This window comes from Rhinopithecus roxellana, chromosome 7 (genome assembly GCF_007565055.1).
Source record: "Rhinopithecus roxellana isolate Shanxi Qingling chromosome 7, ASM756505v1, whole genome shotgun sequence".
Taxonomy (NCBI): Eukaryota; Metazoa; Chordata; class Mammalia; order Primates; family Cercopithecidae; genus Rhinopithecus; species Rhinopithecus roxellana.
Window position 1 is genome coordinate 3,256,006 of NC_044555.1, and position 23,937 is coordinate 3,279,942.

The window sequence follows — 23,937 nt, forward strand, 5'->3', positions numbered from 1 at the left end:
GTAAAAAACAGGCCTAATTATTTTATGTTACTTGCCCAAGGGTACAACTATCAACAATCAGGTTAAATCTTTCTAAGTTTTTTAGGTTCCAATACAGTGCTTTGCTAAACTCTCTACTCTACTGCTTGTCAAAACCACATAATGAAAGCTCAATTATGCGGAAAAATGTTAGTAATGTTTTAATAATATGTGGGTTCCCTGTCACACATTTTCATAAATGATTGTTTTAGATTCAGTATATACAAACCTAGAACAATTTCTTCATGCTTATATATGTATAGATTTGTAGAATTCACATGCCGAGATGATTTAACTCAGTGAGTTAGGATACAATGTAAAAAGAAGTAAATGTGGTTTTCTCTTTTAGTACTGGCACTGATTAAAATTGCCCTGTCTTCTTCTGTCTCAGAGTCCACACCTACATGTATCAGACCATCACTCACTAATTCAACAGATGTATATTCAGTGCCTATACTGCATAGTGCTAGGTGCTGTTCTAGGAGTTCCAGATACAGTGGTGGAGAAAAACAAAAACAAAAACAAAAACAAAAACAACAAATGAGATACTATTTTTTCTTCCTGGTGGTTGTGTGTATGTATCACCTTCTTGAAAAATGTAGTACTGCAGTTAAATAGGTTATACACATACTTAAATGCAGGTATATGTGTTTATAGACTTATAAAACCCTAGGCACTATTGTCCTCATATTTTGGGAAGGTGAAAATAATAGCTTTAAGCAGTTTTAGGCATCAGAAATGCCTTGAGACACTTTGTAACTTGGTTAGCAGAGGAGCATATAACTTTCATTTCTAAGAAAAAAGGATTAGAAAAACCCATTAGTAGCTGTTGTGACAGCAGCCGTTGGGGAGTAGATCTATCTTAAAATTGAAAATGAGAAATAAGAGAACCAAAGACTCAAACTCCAGTTCATTTTCACTCTCTGGAATTTGTCTTTATCTGACAGATAAAGGCAACACCCTATATAAATCTAATTCTTACACTCTTTACATCCCATCCAGCTACCAGGCACTACATTAATGACATATCGAATCGGGAACTGTGTTCAATCAAAAGACATTAAAGTACTTATTAACTAGGTTTTATGGAGCTTCTAAAAAAAGTTAAAAAGTTATTTTTGGTGGCTCTATGGTAAATCGATCTTTTAATTTTTCCTTCATGGTTTATTGTCCCCATGAGAGAAAACACTTTCTAAACACAACTATGTATTTGGACCAAAATGTTCTTCACAGGATGATGCATTGTCTTTGCATGATTAACGAATTGATAATTATATATCACACATAAAAAATGACATAATTGGTCGAAGCACAGCTTCAATCATTTGTGAATAAAAGGAAAACCTCCCCACAACTTAATTGCAACTTCAAAACTTCTACCAGCCTCATGATTTGTAAGTTTTAATATGGAAGTTTCTGCTTTCTACACTTTACACGATGGGGATTATGAAAATAGTGTTGCTGGGAGAATGGAGGGAGTAAGAGTGCGTTCTTAAAGTGCATGTTAGCAGAGTTGGGAGTAAATTGCAGCATAATAGTCAAAGTAGGGCAACTGCTAGGCTTGATAAAATAATGGTGGGGGAAAAAGAATGGATAATTTCCTCCCAAAGAGAGATTTGTATAAAACATAAAAGGAAACTGTACCAAAGCACATATATGAGCTGGGCATAACTGAAATGCAGTAAATATCCATAATCTCTTCTCTATAATACAAATCTTTTCATATAATACAAATGAATAATAATGTACTATAGAAATAACTTAAGCATGACTTAAATTACAGTTAATGATTAATATTTGAAAATACACACATTTATATACAGCAAATCAGATAAATCCCGAGTCATATAAGCTGTTGAAGAAACAAATTATATTTATAACTGAATAAGTGTTGAAAAACTCCATTTTTCCAAGAGAAACCACTGATCACATTATTGCAAATGTTTACGTAGAGTCCAAAAGATCAGTTTCTACAGTCACAATATATTAATAAAAATCATCTTTTTCATGCATTAAACTATTCTATTAGAAATTTCAAGTAGAATTCAAAAAGCATTTGCGAGGAAATTTTGCTTTGAAATTTTATATGATCCATGATTATTTAGAGTAACTGCAATATTCTTTTATTCTAATATTATTAAATTGGTGAAATTTCAACCGTTTATCTAATATGCCCCTCTATTAAAATATGCATATAAACAATCATTCTTTTATTTTCCTTCAGATTTGTTGTTTGGATTTGTACATATGGTGCCTTTTGCTATTATCTGATTCTCCTAATACCAGAATAGAAAAGCAGTCACTTTGCCCATGGCATAATTTTGCCTTCATTTAAGTAATCGGTATTATTAAATTTGTGCTTATGTGCTATGAAACAGATTCCAGAGGAGAAAGATCTTAACCAGTGTATTAAAAATCTCTGTTGTCAGTACTTTTGTCCCTACTTCAATGCAAGACTGAAGTATCGAAGACTAAAACACGAGAAGAAATCGTACATCTCTCTAGGGATCTTCTGCTAAGTTTCACGACACCGAAATGCTAACTCGGCTCCAAGTCTGCTGAGAATGGGTTTTCATAGACACATGCTTAAGTTTCTGTGTGACCAGAGAAATAAATCTACTATCTCTAATTTGAAAATATTTCCAGAATCTGACATTCTCTCACTACCGACCGAGTCCAAGCCACCAGCATCTATCTTTTTCAACTCTTGTGGCTTCTACTATTGGCCCCCTACAGTTCTACTCTCAACCCAGAAGCCAGTGTGATCCTTTTAAAACATAATTGAGATCGTGCCACTAAACTGCTCAAAAACTTAATAACTGCTCTCATCTCATTTAGAATCTTCTTTACAATGGCCCCAAAGGCCCTCCACAATCTGGACACTCACAACTCCCATAACCTCATCTCTTTCTACTCTTCCGCTGGCTTGTTTTGCTTCAGCCACTTTGGCCTTCTTGTTGGTGTTTGATTAAGAAGAGCTCAGTCCCACATTTGGGCCTTTACTCTATTTCCTCTACTCAGATTCCATGGCTGACTCCCTTACCTTCTTCCAATCTTTGCTTAAAGGTCATTTCTACCCTATTTGAAATTGCAGTCCCACCACTTTCAATTATACCTACATCTACCCCTGTAGTGGTCCTATATCCCCTTAACAGATTGTTTGTTTTTTTCCCCCAAAATACGTATCACCTAGCAATACACGATATTTACTTATCATTTTTCTTTGTTTGCTTGCTTCTATTCTGTCTCCCAATGTTATAATAAAAGCTGTATGAGGGCAAAGATTCACTAGTCTCCTTCACCGTTTTATAAGCACTTAGAATACTGTGTGGTACATACTAAGAGCTCAATAAATATTTTTGGAATGAACGAATCTGCATTCCTTAGATATACTTGTGCTAACAGTTTTTTATTTCTCAAGAGCAATGCAAAAAACCCGAACTCAAGAGGGCTTGAACGACTTTGCTTCACATTATCTTTGGCTTATAAGCTCACTACCAGCTTTCCCTTGCAGTGTTGAAGTTGAACAAGGGTTGTCTCTATTTCTTGATCCTATTTAAAATCTACATTAGGACCACCATGTCTCCTACCTGTGAGCTTTCTTCATATGGCCAAATTTTTCATCATCCTCTTGGTTACCCAAAGTATAGCACATTTTATTCACTCCAAACAAGGCATCTGCACCATAATTGGTTTTGACGAGACAATTGAAATTATGTGTGCCTGATATTTTTTCTTTCCTTCCATTTATTTCCTCCTTCTTTCTTTTTCTCCTTATTTTCTTATTTCTTTTCTTCGATTCTCCCTCCCTCCTTTCCTCACTCTCTTTCTTTCCTACTTCCTCCCTTCCTTCCTCCTCCTTTCAATGGTTTGAAACTCCAGTACAATGTTGAATACTGAAGGGATGTAGGCAGATATCCTTGTCTTGTTCATGATCTTAGGGTGAAAACATTCCACTCCACCATAAAGAATAATATTAGCTGTTAATTGATTCTTATTATTGCAAAAGGTAAAGCATAGTTGTCATTCTTATTATAAGTTATGTTCTTATTTTTGTCCTAAAAATTCACATTTATTGATACCAAGGCCTAATTGAACAGCTAAGGATTCCCTGAATGAGGGAGCAGCAGAATCACTTGAAGAATTCCACACGAAAGGCATGAACTATTTCTAAGAATTTCTCTATGTAGATGCTAACTACACAGTAAATATGTCATTATTTATTTCAAAAATGTCCTAGAGTTCCCCTAAAAGCAGATTCTAAGATAAGGGATATATTTGGGAATGATCCAAGGAGGTGCTGGTAAGTGTGTGTAAGGTAGGACAGGGAGCAAGTAAAAAGTATCCTATGAGGCAGGTTTTTACTGTGTGCGATGGGGTCTTAATCCTGGAACAGAATTGTGGGTCAGAGCATAAATCATGCTTCAGAGTTACCCTAACTGAAGAGCGAGTGAGTAGTGGTGTTTATCCACCAAAAGTTATCTGTTATTGGTTGAGGTTTGCTGAGGAACATTGGGGATGCAGAGCTTTAACTACCTGACACTCATGAGCTTTGATTACTAGAGGGAGCCCTAAGGCAAACAGTCAGAGACAGTTGGACCTGACAGCTGCCAGTCAGAGTACAAGGCATGCTGAGTCAGGAAATGATATGGGTGATGTCCCAAGCGTGTTTCATACTCCAATAAAACTGACACTTTCAGTAAAATTAGGCATATGGACACATGATGATAAATCCTTTCGGTTAAGTCTTCTAAGTGGATCATTTCTGCTTTTAGGATCAGCTTTCAAATACTTAACTCTCTCAAGAGAAAACCTTTTGGTAACTTAAAACTTATGATGCTAAGAAATTCTATGTTCATCCTTTCATATGAGATACTTTAAAGCAGGATTTGATGGTTTAACACAGTAATTATATTTTGGAAAATTTTATCATGAAAATGATTTTTTCTTAAAAATAAAATGCAACTTAATATTGTTCTAAACTTCCAAAAATTGCAATTCTTCTAAAATTATGTACTTTTGTCTGTTATGAGCATTATTAACTTTGTACATATAAACAATCACAATCAATTAACTGCTAATATTGGCTCTGAAATAAGAACGAAAATATTACTTATGTGTATGTTTCTCATTCCTCTCTAGCTCTGCCTTAGCTAGTGTTTTTGCTATTAAATGCAGATTTCCATATATAAGTTGGTGTTTTTCTGCATAGTCTCTGTCAACACGATTAGGTAGCTTTCCAATTCAATACATCTATTGAAACCATATGTGCTATTTTAGTTGTTTTTTGTTTAGAAATTCTTTTAACTTATTACATATTATTCGTGTTATACTGCACTTTCAAAAAAAATGTATGTTAAAGCACAGCAATACCTACTATAGTTCTGTAATTTGATTCATGCAAATCTGTCAGGAATAAAATCAACCACAATTTAATTTCAAACCTTCCCAACCAGCAGCTGTACAATTTATGCACTGCTTTTCTATTTTTACTACTGGATAATGACAATGATGAATGCCTTTAACAGGAAATACATATTCATTGAAAAGTCTGAGCTCAAAACTATCCCTCTTCAAAAAGTCAATGAAGGTAGGAAGCCCATTCACCTGCTGGAGATTTGTTGGGAGAGAGAAGAAATCACGCCCACAGCTGCATCTTATGGGGATTCAACCATTTAGCTAAATTAAACCTGCAATAATACCATACTATAAACCACAGTAATCAATACCATTATGATTGATGTCAGCTATAATAATATCAAATAGATCAGGATGAACAAATGATTCACTATGAGTGTAGCCAAGGGTCTACCATTCTGAGCATGCCAGGTTAAGAGGTATGGAGACAGTTATTCAATGGGCAACTTAATAAGATCAGGGTCACTGCTCTCCTGAATCAAATGTCCATGATCCTGGGAAGGAATTAATATTAGCTCATTCGCAGTAATTTACATGTTGAATGACAATGATGAACTTACAAACTCTGCTGCCATGAGAACTTAGTTAATAGAAATAATGACAGGAATTCTGGCATGTCAGCTTTATTTTACTAACCGATTAGGTTTTTTTTCTTCATTGTACCAATAAGTGATTTGACTTTTATTTCAAACAGAGTAAGAAACAGTGCCATACTGACATGGATGGAATGGTTCCAGAGATCTGTGAAGCTCTTATTTTACTGTGTAATTTTATAGCTTATTTGATATAATGTAAGATATTAAAGTCAAGTCACTGAAGACACTGCAACACCGATTTCCAAAACAAAAAAATAGCTTTATCCATTTGTATATTCATACAGGCAAATGTGTGACACAGAATGAGCTTCCAGGAAATCATTTGAGTATAAAATACTTTAGCTAATATGTGCTGCTGATAGCAAACTCATCTTTTGCCTATAATCGCATGCTGTTTGCATTGGAAAATACCAAGCTCTGGATATACTATAATATTTCATTTTGAGTATAAAATGTACGATCACGAAATTATCTGGAGACACATTATTATGTACATTTTCTTGATTCTACATTGATTTATCTTCAGACACCGCCTTCTAAAATTCATAGCCTACTTCCTTATCATGATTTGTCTTACTTCAGAATGCAGTAACTTGCTGCTGGTGGTTTGAAAACAGATGAATTTTGTTGGTAGCCTTTCGCTGGCAGTTATAAAGAAAATATTTTATTGATTTCTATTCAATTTTATTCCATATATTATAGCATAGGCATTGACATTAATTTGAAATTGAATATGTATACAAAAAACATAAAACAAAAACAATGTACATTAGACATAAATGAAAAATCTAATTTCCCTTTTTGGAAAATGAAAGGAAAATAATCCATTAGCTAGGAATAAACTGTTCCTCCATCTAAGTTTATTTTCTGGGGGTTCCTTTCTATCTGTACTGCATGTATAAAATGATTATTTTCATGCATTTCTTCATTTTAGGATGTCTCTCAACACTAAATATTGTAAAATACATCTTCTAACTTAGGTGTTTCTACCCAAGATTTCTGAAGCTAATCACACTATAAAGTATTTTTAAGAATTCTATATGTAAGTCAAAATGCCATCATGATGTGTACAATGTAAGTCAATTGTTCTGGCATTATGAATGATTGGTATGATCACCTTGTAAAATCTGAATGAAAGTGCTTTGCTTTTACCTTCAGAGACTCCTCTTGCTTAAAGAGATCTTCAAAGTCCTTAGCACAGAGGTCAGGAGCATTGAGAAGTTGTTCCACTTCTGATACGGTTTGTGAGACATGAGTGATTTCAGTCAGGTAAGTAGAAGGCACATAAGAAATTTCCAAAGGCATGTCTTCAGTCATCACCATCATCGTTTCTTCACGGACAGTGTGCTGGTATAGATATACAAAAGAACAATTCTTTTAGCTTCCTAACGGTGAAAACTCCTCTATTGAGTTTATATAGCTCTCATCCTACAGCTGACAAGTGAATCTACAAACTGGGCTGAAACTGGATTCAAAACCTCATGATGATAAGTCTAGTAAAAAGGTTATTTATTAATTATATACCTGCTTCTTCCAAAAAGTGTTAGAAGCATTTTATAATAAGCAATACACACATATTAGCACCATGAATATAAGATGAAAGACCATGAGGTCATAAGGAGAGTAGTTTTATCCTAAGAAAATGATGACTTTTGCAACCGGCATTTAAATTTCTAATTCTAATTTGCAACTGGCATTTAAAATTCTAATTTTCCTAGAAATCCAGGTATGGGACTGGGTGAGGGGGGTTCATATCTGTTTTATTGGTAACAAAGGCAACTTTCCTATACATTTTCCCCCAATCTTCATTGAGATACAACAGATACTAAGTAGTTAGACTGGTATGTAACTGTATTAAGCCCTCTTCTCCAAATTCTAGACATTAGCTCCTGCTTTTGTTGCTAGTCTCTTGCTAAGTTAAGCTGCTAATTAGGGTGCTATATGAGCAGAACTGACTGTGGAATTTATATTTTAAAAAGAACTCCAGAATGTCCTGAGACACACGGGAGCACTAGCCTCTTCTCTTGCACCTACACTTTTCTGACTGGGATCCTAGTGCTAGACATGATGAGAATTTCCAGCTCCAGAGTCCTTTTGGAGTTTCCCAGTAATGCCTCTTTCCCTATTCCTTATAAGAGCAAAAAATAAATACTAGTCGGCACGCAAATTCAGAAAGATGGATGACCTCTACTCTCTACTGTCTACACTATAGGCAGCAAAATTCTTGTAATTCAAATTATTCTCCCAGTAACTTTGTCTAGAATTGATCAACTGCCACCTGCCTGTTGATGAGGTCACCTGAGGGTTTCAGTGGTAGGGTCTCTGGGGAAGTTCAGATGATAAGCACGCTAAAATAGCCATTTATTACTGCACAGCCTTTTATGACAACACGATACTCATTTCTCCAGTAATGTAATAAATTGGACTTTGGGGATCCTAGACTGAACCCCACACAAAGATGAGTGAAATGTATAAGCTCATCACTTTATGTTTTAATTTCTCTGACCTAGGATTTTCATACTCAATTCTTAAATGATACAAAAAATGAAATAATTCTAATTTAGATATCTCATCTACTTGTGATATAGCAAATTCACAGAGTTGCACAAATTAGCTTTTAAATAAATAAACCTTTTACAACATTTGTTTTATTGTGTATATCTTGACCAAACCCATGGCACACATTCCTTCATGATCAATGGAATAATGTACATATATTTCTCATTTACATTTAAAAGGATATTAGAAACTTGAGCCAGAGTTTGATAAATCAAATTCAGAATTTAACAGATTTCTTAAGAAATTCTTAATTTCTCTATTTCAAAAGAAGCATTTTACCCATTTAAAAGAAGAATAACTCAGCAGGCTATTTGAATGTGAAATTGTCACTGACTCATTAAACACTTAGTAGAATCAACAGCACAAGTAACACAAGCTTGTGTTTTGCACGCATTACATTGGCTGACGACCATTATGTTGTTCTTAATAAAATTCACAAGTTAATAAGCTTGTCTTATTCGCATTAGTTGCTTTAACTCCTGCAGTAAAGATAGCTTCACATCATCTAAAGCAAGCATATTTCTTATAATACTTATTTAATGGTGCAATTATATTTGCTTTAAATGATATACATTTTATGCCTTTAAGTTTTTGGAAAACAAAGGTTTTTGTTATCAGGAACGGAGTAAGTAGAGGACAAGTTGTAGTTTTTCATTTATTTATTTATTTATTTATTTATTTATTTTGTTGTTTAATAAAGGGAATTGTTTCAGAATTGGACATATCTTGAAAATATTTAGAAAAAAATCTGGGTGGCCTTAAAAAAGAAGTTGGAATTCAAAAAAGTTTTGATGCATGTCCTCATCATTTTTTCTTAAAAGAAAAATAATTCTAAGATCTTTATATCTATTTTCTGATTCTTCTTTGATATGTAGTTTTCTCAGTCTTCATTACTTTCATTTGAGATGCTCTCAGCTACCTTAAATTCATATTGGTGCTTAATAAATATAGTATAGCAAGAAACTTAGCTGTATGGTCATATACAATAAAGAAAAAGACCCTCAAAATACACTCACTTTTGTTTGCTAACTTGTATTTAACTTCCTTAAACAAAATCTCAAACCCAAATTTTGACGACTTTGGCATTTGCATAAAGGAACTTTAAATAAAAATGAGATTTACCAATGAATCCAGGAGCTGGTTTTTTGAAAAGATTAACAAAATAGATAGACCACTAATCAGGCTAACAAAGAAGAAAAGAGAAAAGAATCAAATAGACACAATAAAAAATGATAAATGGGATATCACCACTGATCCCACAGAAATACACACTAACATCAGAGATTACTATAAACACAAATAAACTAGAAAATCTAGAAGAAACGGATAAAAACCTGGACACATACACTCTCCCAAGACTAAAACAGGAAGAAGTTGAATCTCTGAATAGACCAATAACAAGTTCTGAAATTGAGGCAGTAATTAATAGCCTACCAACCAAAAAAAAAAAAAGTCCAGGACTAGACAGATTCACAGCTGAATTCTACCAGAGGTACAAAGAGGAGCTGGTACCATTCCTTCTAAAACTATTCCAAGCAATAGAAAAAAAAAAAAAAAAAAAAAGGGACTCCTCCCCAACTCTTTTTATGAGGCCAGCAGCATCCTGATACCAAAACCTGGCACAGACACAACAACAAAAAAAGAAAATGCTCAATAAAATACTGACAAACCAAATCCAGTAGCACATTAAAAAGCATATCCACCACAAATGAGTAGACTTCATTCCTGTGATGCAAGCCTAGTTCAACATACACAAATCAACAAATGTAATCCATCACATAAACAGAACCAATGACAAAAACACACACATGTTTATCTCAATAGACGCAGAAAAGTCCTTCAATAAAAGTTAACACCCCTTCAAGTTAAAAACACTCAATAAACTAGTTATTGATGGAACAAATCTCAGAATATTAACAGCTATTTATGACAAACCCACAGCCAGTATCATACTGAATGGGCAAAAGCTGGAAGCATTCCCTTTGAAAGCTGGCACAAGACAAGGATGCCCTCTCTCACCACTCCTATTCAACATAGTATTGGAAGTTCTGGCCAGGGCAATCAGGAAAGAGAAAGAAATAAAGATATTCAAATAGGAAGATAGGAAGTCAAATTGTCTCTGTTTGCAGATGACATGATTGTATATTTAGAAAACCCCATCGTCTCAGCCCAAAGACTCTTTAAGCTGATAAGCAACTTCAGCAAAGTCTCAGGATACAAAATCAATGTGCAAAAATCACAAGCATTCCTATACACCAGTAACAGACAAAGAGAGAGCCAAATAATGAGAGAACTCCTATTTAAAATTGCTACAAAGAGAATAAAATATCTAGGAATACAACTTACCAGGGAAGTGAAGGACCTCTTCAAGGAGAACGACAAACAACTGCTCAAGGAAATAAGAGAGGACCCAAACAAACGGAAAAACATTCCAAGCTTATGGAAAGGAAGAATCAATATCATGAAAGTGGCCATAGTGCCCAAATCAATTTATAGATTCAATGCTACTTCCATCAAGCTACCACTGACTTTCTTCACAGAAATAGAACAAACTACTTTACATTTCATATGGAACCAAAAAAGAGCCCATATAGCCAAGACAATCCTAAGCAAGAATAACAAAGCTGGAGGCATCATGCTATCTGACCTCAAACTATACTACAAGGCTACCGTAACGAAAACAGATTGGTACTGGTAGCAAAACAGATATATAGGCCAATGGAACAGAACAGAGGCCTCAGAAATTACACCACACATCTACAACCATCTGATCTTTGACAAACCTGACAAAAACAAGCAATGGGGAACGGATTCCCTATTTAATAAATGGTGCTGGGAAAACTGGCTAGCCACATGCAGAAAACGGAAACTGGACCCTTTTCTTACACCTTATGCAAAAATTAACTCATGATGGATTAAAGACTTCAACCTAAGACCTAAAACCATAAAAACTCTAGAAGAAAACCTAGGCAATACCATTCAGGACACAGGCATGGGCAAAAACTTCATGACTAAAACACCAAAAGCAAAGGCAAAAAAAAAGCCAAAATTGACAAAGGGGATCTAATTAAACTAAAGAGCTTCTGCACAGCAAAACAAACTATCATCACAGTGAACAGGCAACCTACAGAATGGGAGAAAATTTTTGCAATCTATCCATCTGACAAAGAGCTAATATCCAGAATCTATAAAGAACTTAAACAAATTTACAAGAAAAAAACAACCCCATCAGAAAGCGGGCAAAGGATATGAACAGACACTTCTCAAAAGAAGACATTTATGAGGCCAACAAACATATGAAAAAAAGCTCACCATCACTGGTCATTAGAGATATGCATCAAAACCACAATGAGATAGCATCTCATGCCAGTTAGAATGGTGGTCACTAAAAAGTCAGGAAACAACAGATGCTGGAGGGGATGTGCAGAAATAGGAATGCTTTTACACGGATGGTGGGAGGGTAAATTAGTTCCACCATTGTGGAAGACAGTGTGCCAATTTCTCAAGGATCTAGAACCAGAAATACCATTTGACCCAGCAATCCCATTACTGGACATATACCAAAGGGATTATAAATCATCCTACTATAATGACACATGAACACATATGTTTATTGCAGCACTGTCCACGATAGCAAAGAATTGGAACCAACCCAAATGTCCATCAATGATAGACTGGATAAAGAAAATTGACACATATACACCATGGAATACTATACAGCCATAAAAAAGAATGAGTTTGTGTCCTTTGCAGGAACATGGATGAAACTAGAAACCATCATTCTCAGCAAACTAACACAGGAACAGAATATCAAACACCACATGTTCTCACTGGTAAGTGGGAGTTGAACAATGAAAACATATGGGCACAGGGAGGGGGACATCACACACCAGGGCCTGTCGCGGGGTTGGGGGCAGGTGTAGGGATAGCATTAGGAGAAATACCTAATGTAGATGATGGGTTGATGGGTGCAGAAAACCACCATGGAACATGTATACCTATGTAACAAACCTGCACGTTCTGTACATGAATCCCATAACTTTAGTATAATTTTTAAAAAGAAAAAAATCATTCACTGACACTGCATAAATTGAAAATGAAATTTACTTAAAAATAATAATTCATGCTCTAAGACCAGAATTCTGTGTCTCAGCGAATAAGGTCGAGTATTAATCACAGTCCTAAACCAGGGCTTAAAGAACGTAGGCAGCACACAGTACCGTGGCTTCTCATCTGTTAAGCTTTCCTCCACCTGATCCCATGTGTCTGCCATAGATTATTATATACCGATTTAACAAATATTCTTCAGAATCAAATAGATGGAATAAAAAGGGATAAAGGGGATATCACCACCGACCCCACAGAAATACAAACTACCCATCAGAGAATACTATAAACACCTCTATGCAAATCAACTAGAAAATCTAGAAGAAATGGATAATTTCCTGGACACTTACACTCTTCCAAGACTAAACCAGGAAGAAGTTGAATCCCTGAATAGACCAATAGCAGGCTCTGAAATTGAGGCAATAATTAATAGCCTACCAACCAAAAAAAGTCCAGGACCAGATGGATTCACAGCTGAATTCTACCAGAGGTACAAGGAGGAGCTGCTACCATTCCTTCTGAAACTATTCCATTCAATAGAAAAAGAGGGAATCCTCCCTAACTCATTTTATGAGGCCAACATCATCCTGATACCAAAGCCTGGCAGAGACACAACAAAAAAAGAGAATTTTAGACCAATATCCCTGATGAACATCGATGTAAAAATCCTCAACAAAATACTGGCAAACCGGATTCAGCAGCACATCAAAAAGCTTATCCACCATGATCAAGTGGGCTTCATCCATGGGATGCAAGGCTGGTTCAACAAACACAAATCAATAAATGTAATCCAGCATATAAACAGAACCAAAGACAAGAACCACATGGTTATCTCAATAGATGCAGAAAAGGCTTTTGACAAAATTCAACAGCCCTTCATGCTAAAAACTCTCAATAAATTCGGTATTGATGGAACGTACCTCAAAATAATAAGAGCTATTTATGACAAACCCACAGCCAATATCATACTGAATGGGCAAAAACTGGAAAAATTTGCTTTGAAAACTGGCACAAGACAGGGATGCCCTCTCTCACCACTCCTATTCAACATAGTGTTGGAAGTTCTGGCTAGGGCAATCAGGCAAGAGAAAGAAATCAAGGGTATTCAGTTAGGAAAAGAAGAAGTCAAATTGTCCCTGTTTGCAGATGACATGATTGTATATTTAGAAAACCCCATTGTCTCAGCCCAAAATCTCCTTAAGCTGATAAGCAACTTCAGCAAAGTCTCAGGATACAAAATTAATGTGCAAAACTCACAAGCATTCTTCTACACCAGTAACAGACAAGCAGAGAGCCAAATCAGGAATGAACTTCCATTCACAATTGCTTCAAAGAGAATCAAATACCTAGGAATCCAACTTACAAGGGATGTGAAGGACCTCTTCAAGGAGAACTACAAACCACTGCTCAGTGAAATCAAAGAGGACACAAACAAATGGAAGAACATACCATGCTCATGGATAGGAAGAATCAATATCGTGAAAATGGCCATACTGCCCAAGGTTATTTATAGATTCAATGCCATCCCCATCAAGCTACCAATGAGTTTCTTCACAGAATTGGAAAAAAACTGCTTTAAAGTTCATATGGGACCAAAAAAGAGCCCTCATTGCCAAGACAATCCTAAGTCAAAAGAACAAAGCTGGAGGCATCATGCTACCTGACTTCAAAGTATACTACAAGGCTACAGTAACCAAAACAGCATGGTACTGGTACCAAAACAGAGATATAGACCAATGGAACAGAACAGAGTCCTCAGAAATAATACCGCACATCTACAGCCATCTGATCTTTGACAAACCTGAGAGAAACAAGAAATGGGGAAAGGATTCCCTATTTAATAAATGGTGCTGGGAAAATTGGCTAGCCATAAGTAGAAAGCTGAAACTGGATCCTTTCCTTACTCCTTATACGAAAATTAATTCAAGATGGATTAGAGACTTAAATGTTAGACCTAATACCATAAAAACCCTAGAAGAAAACCTAGGTAGTACCATTCAGGACATGGGCATGGGCAAGGACTTCATGTCTAAAACACCAAAAGCAACAGCAGCAAAAGCCAAAATTGACAAATGGGATCTCATTAAACTAAAGAGCTTCTGCACAGCAAAAGAAACTACCATCAGAGTGAACAGGCAACCTACAGAATGGAAGAACATTTTTGCAATCTACTCATCTGACAAAGGACTAATATCCAGAACCTACAAAGAACTCAAACAAATTTACAAGAAAAAAACAAACAACCCCATCAAAAAGTGGGCAAAGTATATGAACAGACATTTCTCAAAAGAAGACATTCATACAGCCAACAGACACATGAAAAAATGCTCATCATCACTCGCCATCAGAGAAATGCAAATCAAAACCACAATGAGATACCATCTCACACCAGTTAGAATGGCAATCATTAAAAAGTCAGGAAACAACAGGTGCTGGAGAGGATGTGGAGAAATAGGAACACTTTTACACTGTTGGTGGGATTGTAAACTAGTTCAACCATTATGGAAAACAGTATGGCGATTCCTCAAGGATCTAGAACCAGATGTAACATATGACCCAGCCATCCCACTACTGGGTATATACCCAAAGGATTATAAATCATGCTGCTATAAAGACACATGCACACGTATGTTTATTGCGGCACTATTCACAATAGCAAAGACTTGGAATCAACCCAAATGTCCATCTGTGACAGACTGGATTAAGAAAATGTGGCACATATACACCATGGAATACTATGCAGCCATAAAAAAGGATGAGTTTGTGTCCTTTGTAGGGACATGGATGCAGCTGGAAACCATCGTTCTTAGCAAACTATCACAAGAACAGAAAACCAAACACCGCATGTTCTCACTCATAGGTGGGAACTGAACAATGAGATCACTTGGACTCGGGAAGGGGAACACCACACACCGGGGCCTATCATGGGGAGGGGGGAGGGGGGAGGGATTGCATTGGGAGTTATACCTGATGTAAATGATGTGTTGATGGGTGCTGACGAGTTGATGGGTGCAGCACACCAACATGGCACAAGTATACATATGTAACAAACCTGCATGTTATGCACATGTACCCTAGAACTTAAAGTATAATAATAAAAAAATAAAAAATAAAAAATAAAAAAATAAAAAAATAAAAATAGATAAATATTCTTCAGAACACTAAACTAAAAACCATTTTTACCTATCTTTCAATGAAAATATCTTTTAGAAGAAGTTATGTGGCATCTATTTAAATTGCCAATTTTTCTGGTAACCATCCTTTTACTCTCTGTATACAAGAATTCAATTTTTAAAAAATTTTTAGATCCCAAAATAAGTGATAAATAATTATAATTCTATATCTGGTTCTAGAAATCATTTTTTACAAACTTTTTAATAATGAAACTTTTATTAACCTGACTGAAATACTCTTCAAAGAAACATTAGCCAGTGAACTGCAGGTTGAAAATGCTCTAATAATATGCACATTGTGATTATTTTCAAGATTGTCACAAATAAGCCATAGAGCAATCAGGGTCAATTCACGGAAATAATCCCTTGATGCTCAGCCATGGTATGAACAAATTTTCTAGAACACTTAGAAATATTAAAATTCTTATGGTTGAACATAATCAATAAAATGGTATAGTTTATTACTTTAGAAAAATCTGAATGAGAAAAATCATTCCTACCATAAACTACTGATAATTAAGTAATCTTTCAAAAATTTTTTCTTTCCATTATAAATTAGAATACCTGTAATTTCTAAAATGCTTCAGCTACATGTTATAAAGTCTAAAAGGTTGTTATACATTAAATATGTTTAATGATGACAGATCTATTGAAGGATTTACTATCTTGATACATAATGTCCAGTCATCATAGGTAACAGATATTAAGTGGTACAGATCAACTGACTAGAGAAAACTAAGGGTTGATCCTGTAATTTTCATGAGAAATAGACATATTCCAAAGTAACTTTTTGACACCACTGGGAAACTGTGAACTCATTTTCTAGAAAATTCCGTTTTATTAAGTTTGAATATTCTCATTTATTATAGCTATCTGATATACACAATAATGTTTAATATATAGACTTTTGTAATTTTCATATACAAGAAACTACCACAAACTGAATCAAAAGAGAACCAGACATTTGGAGATCTAGTTTACTATCTATTCCTTAAAAGTATAGCACTCCTATTGAAACAGTCACACAAATCTATAATGAGTAAACTACATCCATTGAATGACTTTCAGTTTGTTTTAATAAAAATTTCAGACAGCTATTTAAAAATCAGTGTAATTAGAAATATGTTTATTTTCTCTTCTTTATGCAAAATCCATGTAGTCATTCAGATTAATCCTTTTCATTTGAATTTCATTAACTCTGCCTTGAATAATTATATCCTTCTGAGTTCTGATGTGTACAAATCCTGTCTAACCTTTTGAAAATCAACTTGCTTTTGTTAATGTTCTTTACCACCTTATATCATTACAGATACTCATGCATCATTAGCAAGGCAATGCTATAATCTGACTAATTCATTTTATTTCTTTGTGTTTATTTTCATTTTTAGCTATATATACCCCAAATAATACACTAGCCTCATTTTCTAGAAACAAAAAAGATATGTGAAAGAAACCATAAAATGCCTATTTTTATTTAAAAACGAAAAGTTCAGTCAATGCTTAATGATTGTTATAGAACAAAAGGATGATTTGTATGATCTAAACTTGAAGTCAAAACAGTTTTGAGATTTTGAGCTGTGTAAGTAGGCACAGGTATCACTCACAATGCTTTATATAAACTTTCATTTTTCTGAAACTTTAGTTATCACATTCTTTTCATTACATAAAATTTGTTTCTTGAAGGGCCATAACTGCATAGGATAAAAGCAATCCTGTTTTGACACAAATGGTGCATTATGTCTAGGTTTTTAAACAAAATGTTTTCCTCCATGATTTAAAAGACTTCTCTCTCCTTTAAATGCATTGAGGTTACTGACCCATTTGAGTTATGAGGTCAAAGAAACTCAAGAAGAAAAATGTACTATATGACATATTATTACGACATATGCCACAAAAATAACTACATATCTCATAAAAATATGGCACATGAAAAATATATCAATGCATCAAAAGTCTAACAAAAAAAAATAGACTATTACCTTGACCAAAAACAGGAAAACAGTGATGGAGCCATTTTTTTTTAACTTCATTGGTGTTAATGAAGATGAAGATAAGCAAATCCTCAAAGTAAGAAGATTTATTAATGATTTACTGTGAGCTATAATATGAAAATCTATGAGCCATAATATGAAAGTATGTCAGTTTATATCTGATTATCTTTCCTCAAAAGGACATTCTTAAATATTATGGATTATTTAAAAGTAATAACACAATGATATGTAAATCCAAAATAGGACTGCAGGCTTTAAGTAGGTTCTGATGGGCCATAATTGGAAAGACTTAAGTTTTCTTAGACAAGTAGCTCTGTTAGCCTCACAAGTCTTCAGAGAAAGACAAGTTTCCTTCTAGGAATCATTACAGTAATAAAGACAGTTGAGGGATTTTTTATTTATTTCCCCTGGATAATTATAATAGACATTATAAGCATAAAAATGCAAATCACAATAAAATTTGGCAAAAATATTGTATCAGTCCAGAGTAATTAAAAAGCCCTCAAACAATAAAGCATACAAACAAAAGAATATGATGCAGATGAGATGGGTATCATTTATAATCTGCATTGTCACTGTTTTGGATGCATATAATGGCATGACAGTAACAGCATTCTGACAGTACTTCATTTTGTATGTTTTAGTCAAACCACTGGATCAAGTCACTGGGTAAAAAGACCTTGAATAATCAATCTAATGAGTCTAAGCATATTGGTTACGACCCTGCATAGAGAAAACAGCAATGAGAGAGTGTTTGCTCTTATGTGATCTCCCCCTTCCTATTGCATCATCTATAAAATTGCTTATGTGAAGCTATGTAACCAAAAAAAGGGCATGTCCACCTCAGAATAATTATTAAGAATTGATAAAGGGAATATAATTTATTCCCTTGTTTAAAAATGAATAAAACTCACTAAAATACATAAAATAATCAAGGTAAAATATGAAAGAAAATCATCCTTTATACCCATATTATTTTTCTAAAATTAGAATAAATTTTTAAAGCAGGGCAGGCTGTCAGTGAAAAAGATATGCAGATGATGCTGGATTTGCCAGTCTTTAAATACACCCTACTTCTAGAAGGCCAGGTATAAATAGCATCCTATATAAAAGGTCTGGACAGACCTGCTCATTGACCTGCCTCATGTTGATTCTTACTTCCTACACCATGAAATTTACCTAATTCCTCAGGGCCAAGCTCAATTACTATATAATTAAGCTGATAAACTGAATCTGGAAAATGTGTTAATGCCTTATAGTGGTTTAAAGTCTTTTCTTTCAAAGGACAACATTTGCATTTTTATAAAGGTTTTCAAAGAATTAACATAAATTATTAACTTGATAAAATTTCAGTCACTAAGTATGGCCTGTGAAAGAAGAGAAAGAAAACGGCTTTGTTTGCCACCATGATAAGCATCAATATATAAGCACCAACAATCATGGCCTGCCTTGTAAAACCATCTCCAAAAAATAACCTATGAATTAATAGATAAGGTTATATACCCTAGCCAACTTATAAGGCAGCAAACAATAAATGCAGCAAAGACTCATGCCTAGTATCTAGCATACAGTATGTTATCAAAAATATCTGTTGGATAAATTAATGAAGAAACCAGTATCAACTTAACAGGATAATTATAAGACAGACATGTGGCTAGAATTGCCAGGATCTACATTTATAATATAATTTATATTTAGGAATATTCAGAATTCAAACAGGAATATTTTCCTCATTTCATAATGCAATCTTTATTGTCATAGATTTAAAAGGCATATCTGATTTCACTATGTCACATTTCTCCAATTCATAGCACATTAGCTACATGCTACTGTACATGCATGTTTAGGTTCTTAAGTTGTCGTTTAGGTATTAATGTAACTCATTATACATGAATACAAACATAAGCAATTATTTGAGATAATGATACATAGACAATATTAGAATATACTAATTTTAGCTTCTTCATGGGTGTCACAATGTCTATTAGCAAATTGAAGGCTATGAGAAGACTCGTATTAAAAAATCATTTTCTTGTGATAGTTTGCTAAGAATGATGGTTTCCAGCTGCATCCATGTCCCTACAAAGGACGCAAACTCATCACCGCATGTTCTCACTCATAGGTGGGAACTGAACAATGAGATCACTTGGACTCGGGAAGGGGAACATCACACACTGGGGTCTATCATGGGGAGGGGGGAGGGGGGAGGAGGGAGGGATTGCATTGGGGAGTTATACATGATATAAATGATGAATTGATGGGTGCTGACGAGTTGATGGGTGCAGCACACCAACATGGCATAAGTATACATATGTAACAAACCTGCACGTTATGCACATGTACCCTAGAACTTAAAGTATAATAAAAAAAAAAATAAAATAAAATAAAATAAAATAAAAAAAAAAATAAAAATAAAAAAATAAAAAAAAAAAAAATCATTTTAATCTTTGATAACTCTTCCCAAACTCTTCTTATAAAAGTTTTCCTTTATACAGCCAGTACATACTTTTTATTGTAAGCTATTCCAAAATGTCACCTTGGGAATACTTGTTATAGCAATCTTTTTTTATGTTGACAAGCAAATTGAACCCTCCCTTCACCCCACACACATACCTATACTTAATTCAGTGTGAAAATAAAAATAACACAAGAAAAAATAAGTATGGAAATACCTTAAATTCTGCAGTTATATTTCACACTACTATATCACTTTTAACTTCTGTTGCCTTGTGGATCTGTCAACTTGAGTAGATTTTTCAGAATAAACTCACACTTTTATTTCTATACTACATTTATCACACCCCTCAGAAAATGTAAACACTATCTCTAGATTAATGTGGCAACTCAGTATCTATGTCTAAATATGCATGTGCCATAATTATGTTTTTCAATAAAGTATTCTCTTTATTAGAAATGTGAGTGACAGTAAAGATGCCTATAATTACACTATCCAGTATGGTAGTCATTAACTACACTTGACTAAAGAAATGTAAATCTAAATTATTTAAAAGGAAATACAATTAAAAATTTAGTACATCTGTTTTTACTAGCCGTGTTTTAAGTTCTCAGTAGCCTCAATAGCTACTTTATTGGACAGTGTAGATATAGAACATTGTCATCATCTCAGAAAGGTCTATTGGACAGTGCTAATCTACAGAATAATACATTTTATTTATAGATAAGGTTAATACCAAAGTATGTTCTGTAATGGTTTTATTATTCTACTCAGTCTCTATCCAAAGGGCTGTCTAGCACTTAATGTGTTTAAAATTACCTAATGGGCACTCAATTAATATTCTTTTATAATGGCAATCATAAAAGAAACACTTCTTTTTCAAATTGCTTATTAAAAATATAACAATGTGTTCTATTTTAAACAATGTGAAAACGAAGATTATATGAATAATTCTAATGCTAGTATTATATCTATCAGAAAATATTTGTAGCCTAGTTTTTTCACAAAGGTAATTTTGACAGGCTACTAAATCCAAATTAAAATGTCACTACTTAAATAAAAATAGACATAAACTGGCATTAATAGTGAAAAAATAAGAGACTTAGAGAATAGATCTAGGATACCTATCAAGCAACTATAAGTACCAGAATGAGAAAAGAGAAGAGATGGAAGATTTGTAATAATTGAAACGATCATAATAGAAAATTTTCCAGAGCTAAAGAAGTTATTAATATTAATTGGTTATTTAAAATATTACCCAAGTGCAAAAAAAGAATTAAAGAATAAATGGTGGCTCACAACTGTAATCCCAAGCACTTTAGGAGGCTGAGGTGAGAAGATTACTTGATTCCAGGAGTTCAAGACCAGGCTGGGCAACACAGTGAGACACCATCTCTACAACGAATGCTTTAAAAATTAGCCAGTCACGGTATTGATTGCCTGTAGTCCCAGCCACTCAGGAGGCCGAGGCAAAAGGATCTCTTGAGCCTAGGAGTTGGAGGCTGTAGTGAGCTATGATTGCATCGCTGCACTCCAGCTTAGGCAATAGCAGGACCCTGTCTCAAAAATAAAATAAAATAAAATAAAATAAAATAAAATAAAATAAAATAAAATAAAATAAAAATAGGGACACATTTTAGAAACATTTAGAATTATATCTTAATGAAATTTCTGTGCTTCAATGGGTGGGGCAGAGAGCATCCTTAGAGTTTGAGAGAAAGAAAAAAGGTTAAATACAAATAAATATTTGGACTAGAAGCAGACTTTACGCTATAAACAACAGTAGCTTGAAGACAGCTGAAACAAGAAAACAATGGAAAATGGAAGACAATTGTTCATAACCTACAGAGACTACTAAAAAAAGAGGAGAGATATTGAAGAATGTTACTATCCAATAAATCCATCACGATGACTGCCAAGTAAAGATCATTTTGAAAATGCAAGGTTTACAAAGTTTACATCCTTTATGTTTTTATGAGAACATTTCTCATGTGTTCCAACCAAATTAAAAATGAAGTACTGTTGGCCCTCTGTATCCATGGGTTCCACATTTGTGGATTTAACCAACCATGGATCAAACATATTTGCAAAAATACACGGATGGCTGTGTCTGCACTGAACATGTACAAACACTTTTATTGCCATTATTCCCTAAACAATACTGCATAACAACTATTTACACAGCATTTACACTGTATTGGGTACTATAATCTAGAGATGATTTGAAGTGCTCAGGAGGGTGCCCATAGTTACATGCAAACACTATGCCATTTTGTATAAATAATTTGAGTGTTCTTGAATTTTGATATCTGTGGGGCGGTCCTGAAACCAGTGCCCCACAGACACTGAAGGATGATTGTATAATAAAGATTTCAAAGCAAAGAGAAATAAAGGGTACAAAAGAAAACAGTGATAGGAAATAAACCTTGTGTGGTTTTTGGTCATATTTTATGAAGTGATAGTGTAATTTAAGTAATAACATGACATCTTGAACTAGATATGTGATACTACAAGTGAAAACAATAGTTGTCAGGAACTAAACTTCTAAATTATTTGTTTTTAAAAGATTTTGCCTTTGATTGAAAATAATGAGGAGTTGACTAAGTAAATCATCTTGGTGATGAGGGCATTGTTCTTATTTAATTTTGGCGCAACACTACAGAAATATAGGCATAAAATTGTTGTTCAAAATAGGAAACAGCACTAATAAAATGCAAGTACAAAGTGTAACTTATAGATAACCTATAAGTGCAGGAAGAGATGCAGTAGAGTGCAGTGAAGAAGATGATGAATTATAAAATTATAGACAAGGGATAAGAGTAAATAAAATGATAAAATAATGACCATCAATATGACAAGGAATTAAACCAGATACACAGTTATAAGAGTTATAACAAAAACGAAGTTGGTTAAAATGTCTCATCTAAAGATGAAATATCTATCATTCTATTTTATATGTTCACAAGATCAAGCACGAATTAGTAAGAACATGTGATATTTGTCTTTATAGATATCAAAGGCTGCGAAGAGTGCAGGTGGGCGGAATGAGTGAAGAGAGATTGGTTACTGGGTACAAACACACAGTTGCATAGAAAGAGTAAGTGTTAATGTTTGACAGAAGAGTAGGGTGACTATAATCAACAACAATGTATTGTATATTTCCAAATACCTAGAAGAGAGGACTTGAACTATTCCCAACACATAGAAATGATAAATACTTGAGATGATGGATACCCTAAGTATCCTGACTTAATCATTATACATTCTATGCATATAACAAAATATTACATGTACCCTACAAAGATGTAAAAATATTTGTATAAATAAAAAGACAAAATATTCTAGTTTAAAATGCACACTCCATCTATAGGCTGTTTTTACAAGAAACATAAAAATACAAAGTCACGATGCTGCGTTAATGACAGGTGATTTAGAAAATCATTTTTTAAAAAGTGAAAGTCAAAATAATAGTATTAAATGAAGTATAGTTCAAGGCCAAAAAGCACTAAATGTGTCTCAGAGAACGCTTGTAATGATAAAAATCACACTTTCTCCCAAAGTACAGCAGTCATTAATTGCTATGCCCCAAACATTTGGCTGCATTCTACATAAGGTAAAAA

At 34.1% G+C, this 23,937-nt stretch overlaps 1 protein-coding gene across 3 annotated transcripts in view; it reads right to left on the reverse strand.

Moving 5' to 3' along the window:
• Window positions 1-23,937, reverse strand: part of DMD (dystrophin) — a 2,245,117-nt gene that overhangs the window by 1,286,187 nt on the left and 934,993 nt on the right. For all 3 annotated transcript variants that reach the window (XM_030933724.1, XM_030933725.1, XM_030933726.1), the window contains one exon: window positions 7,185-7,379. In XM_030933724.1, the coding sequence (XP_030789584.1) occupies window positions 7,185-7,379 (195 nt within the window). The remainder of the gene's footprint in view (window positions 1-7,184; window positions 7,380-23,937) is intronic.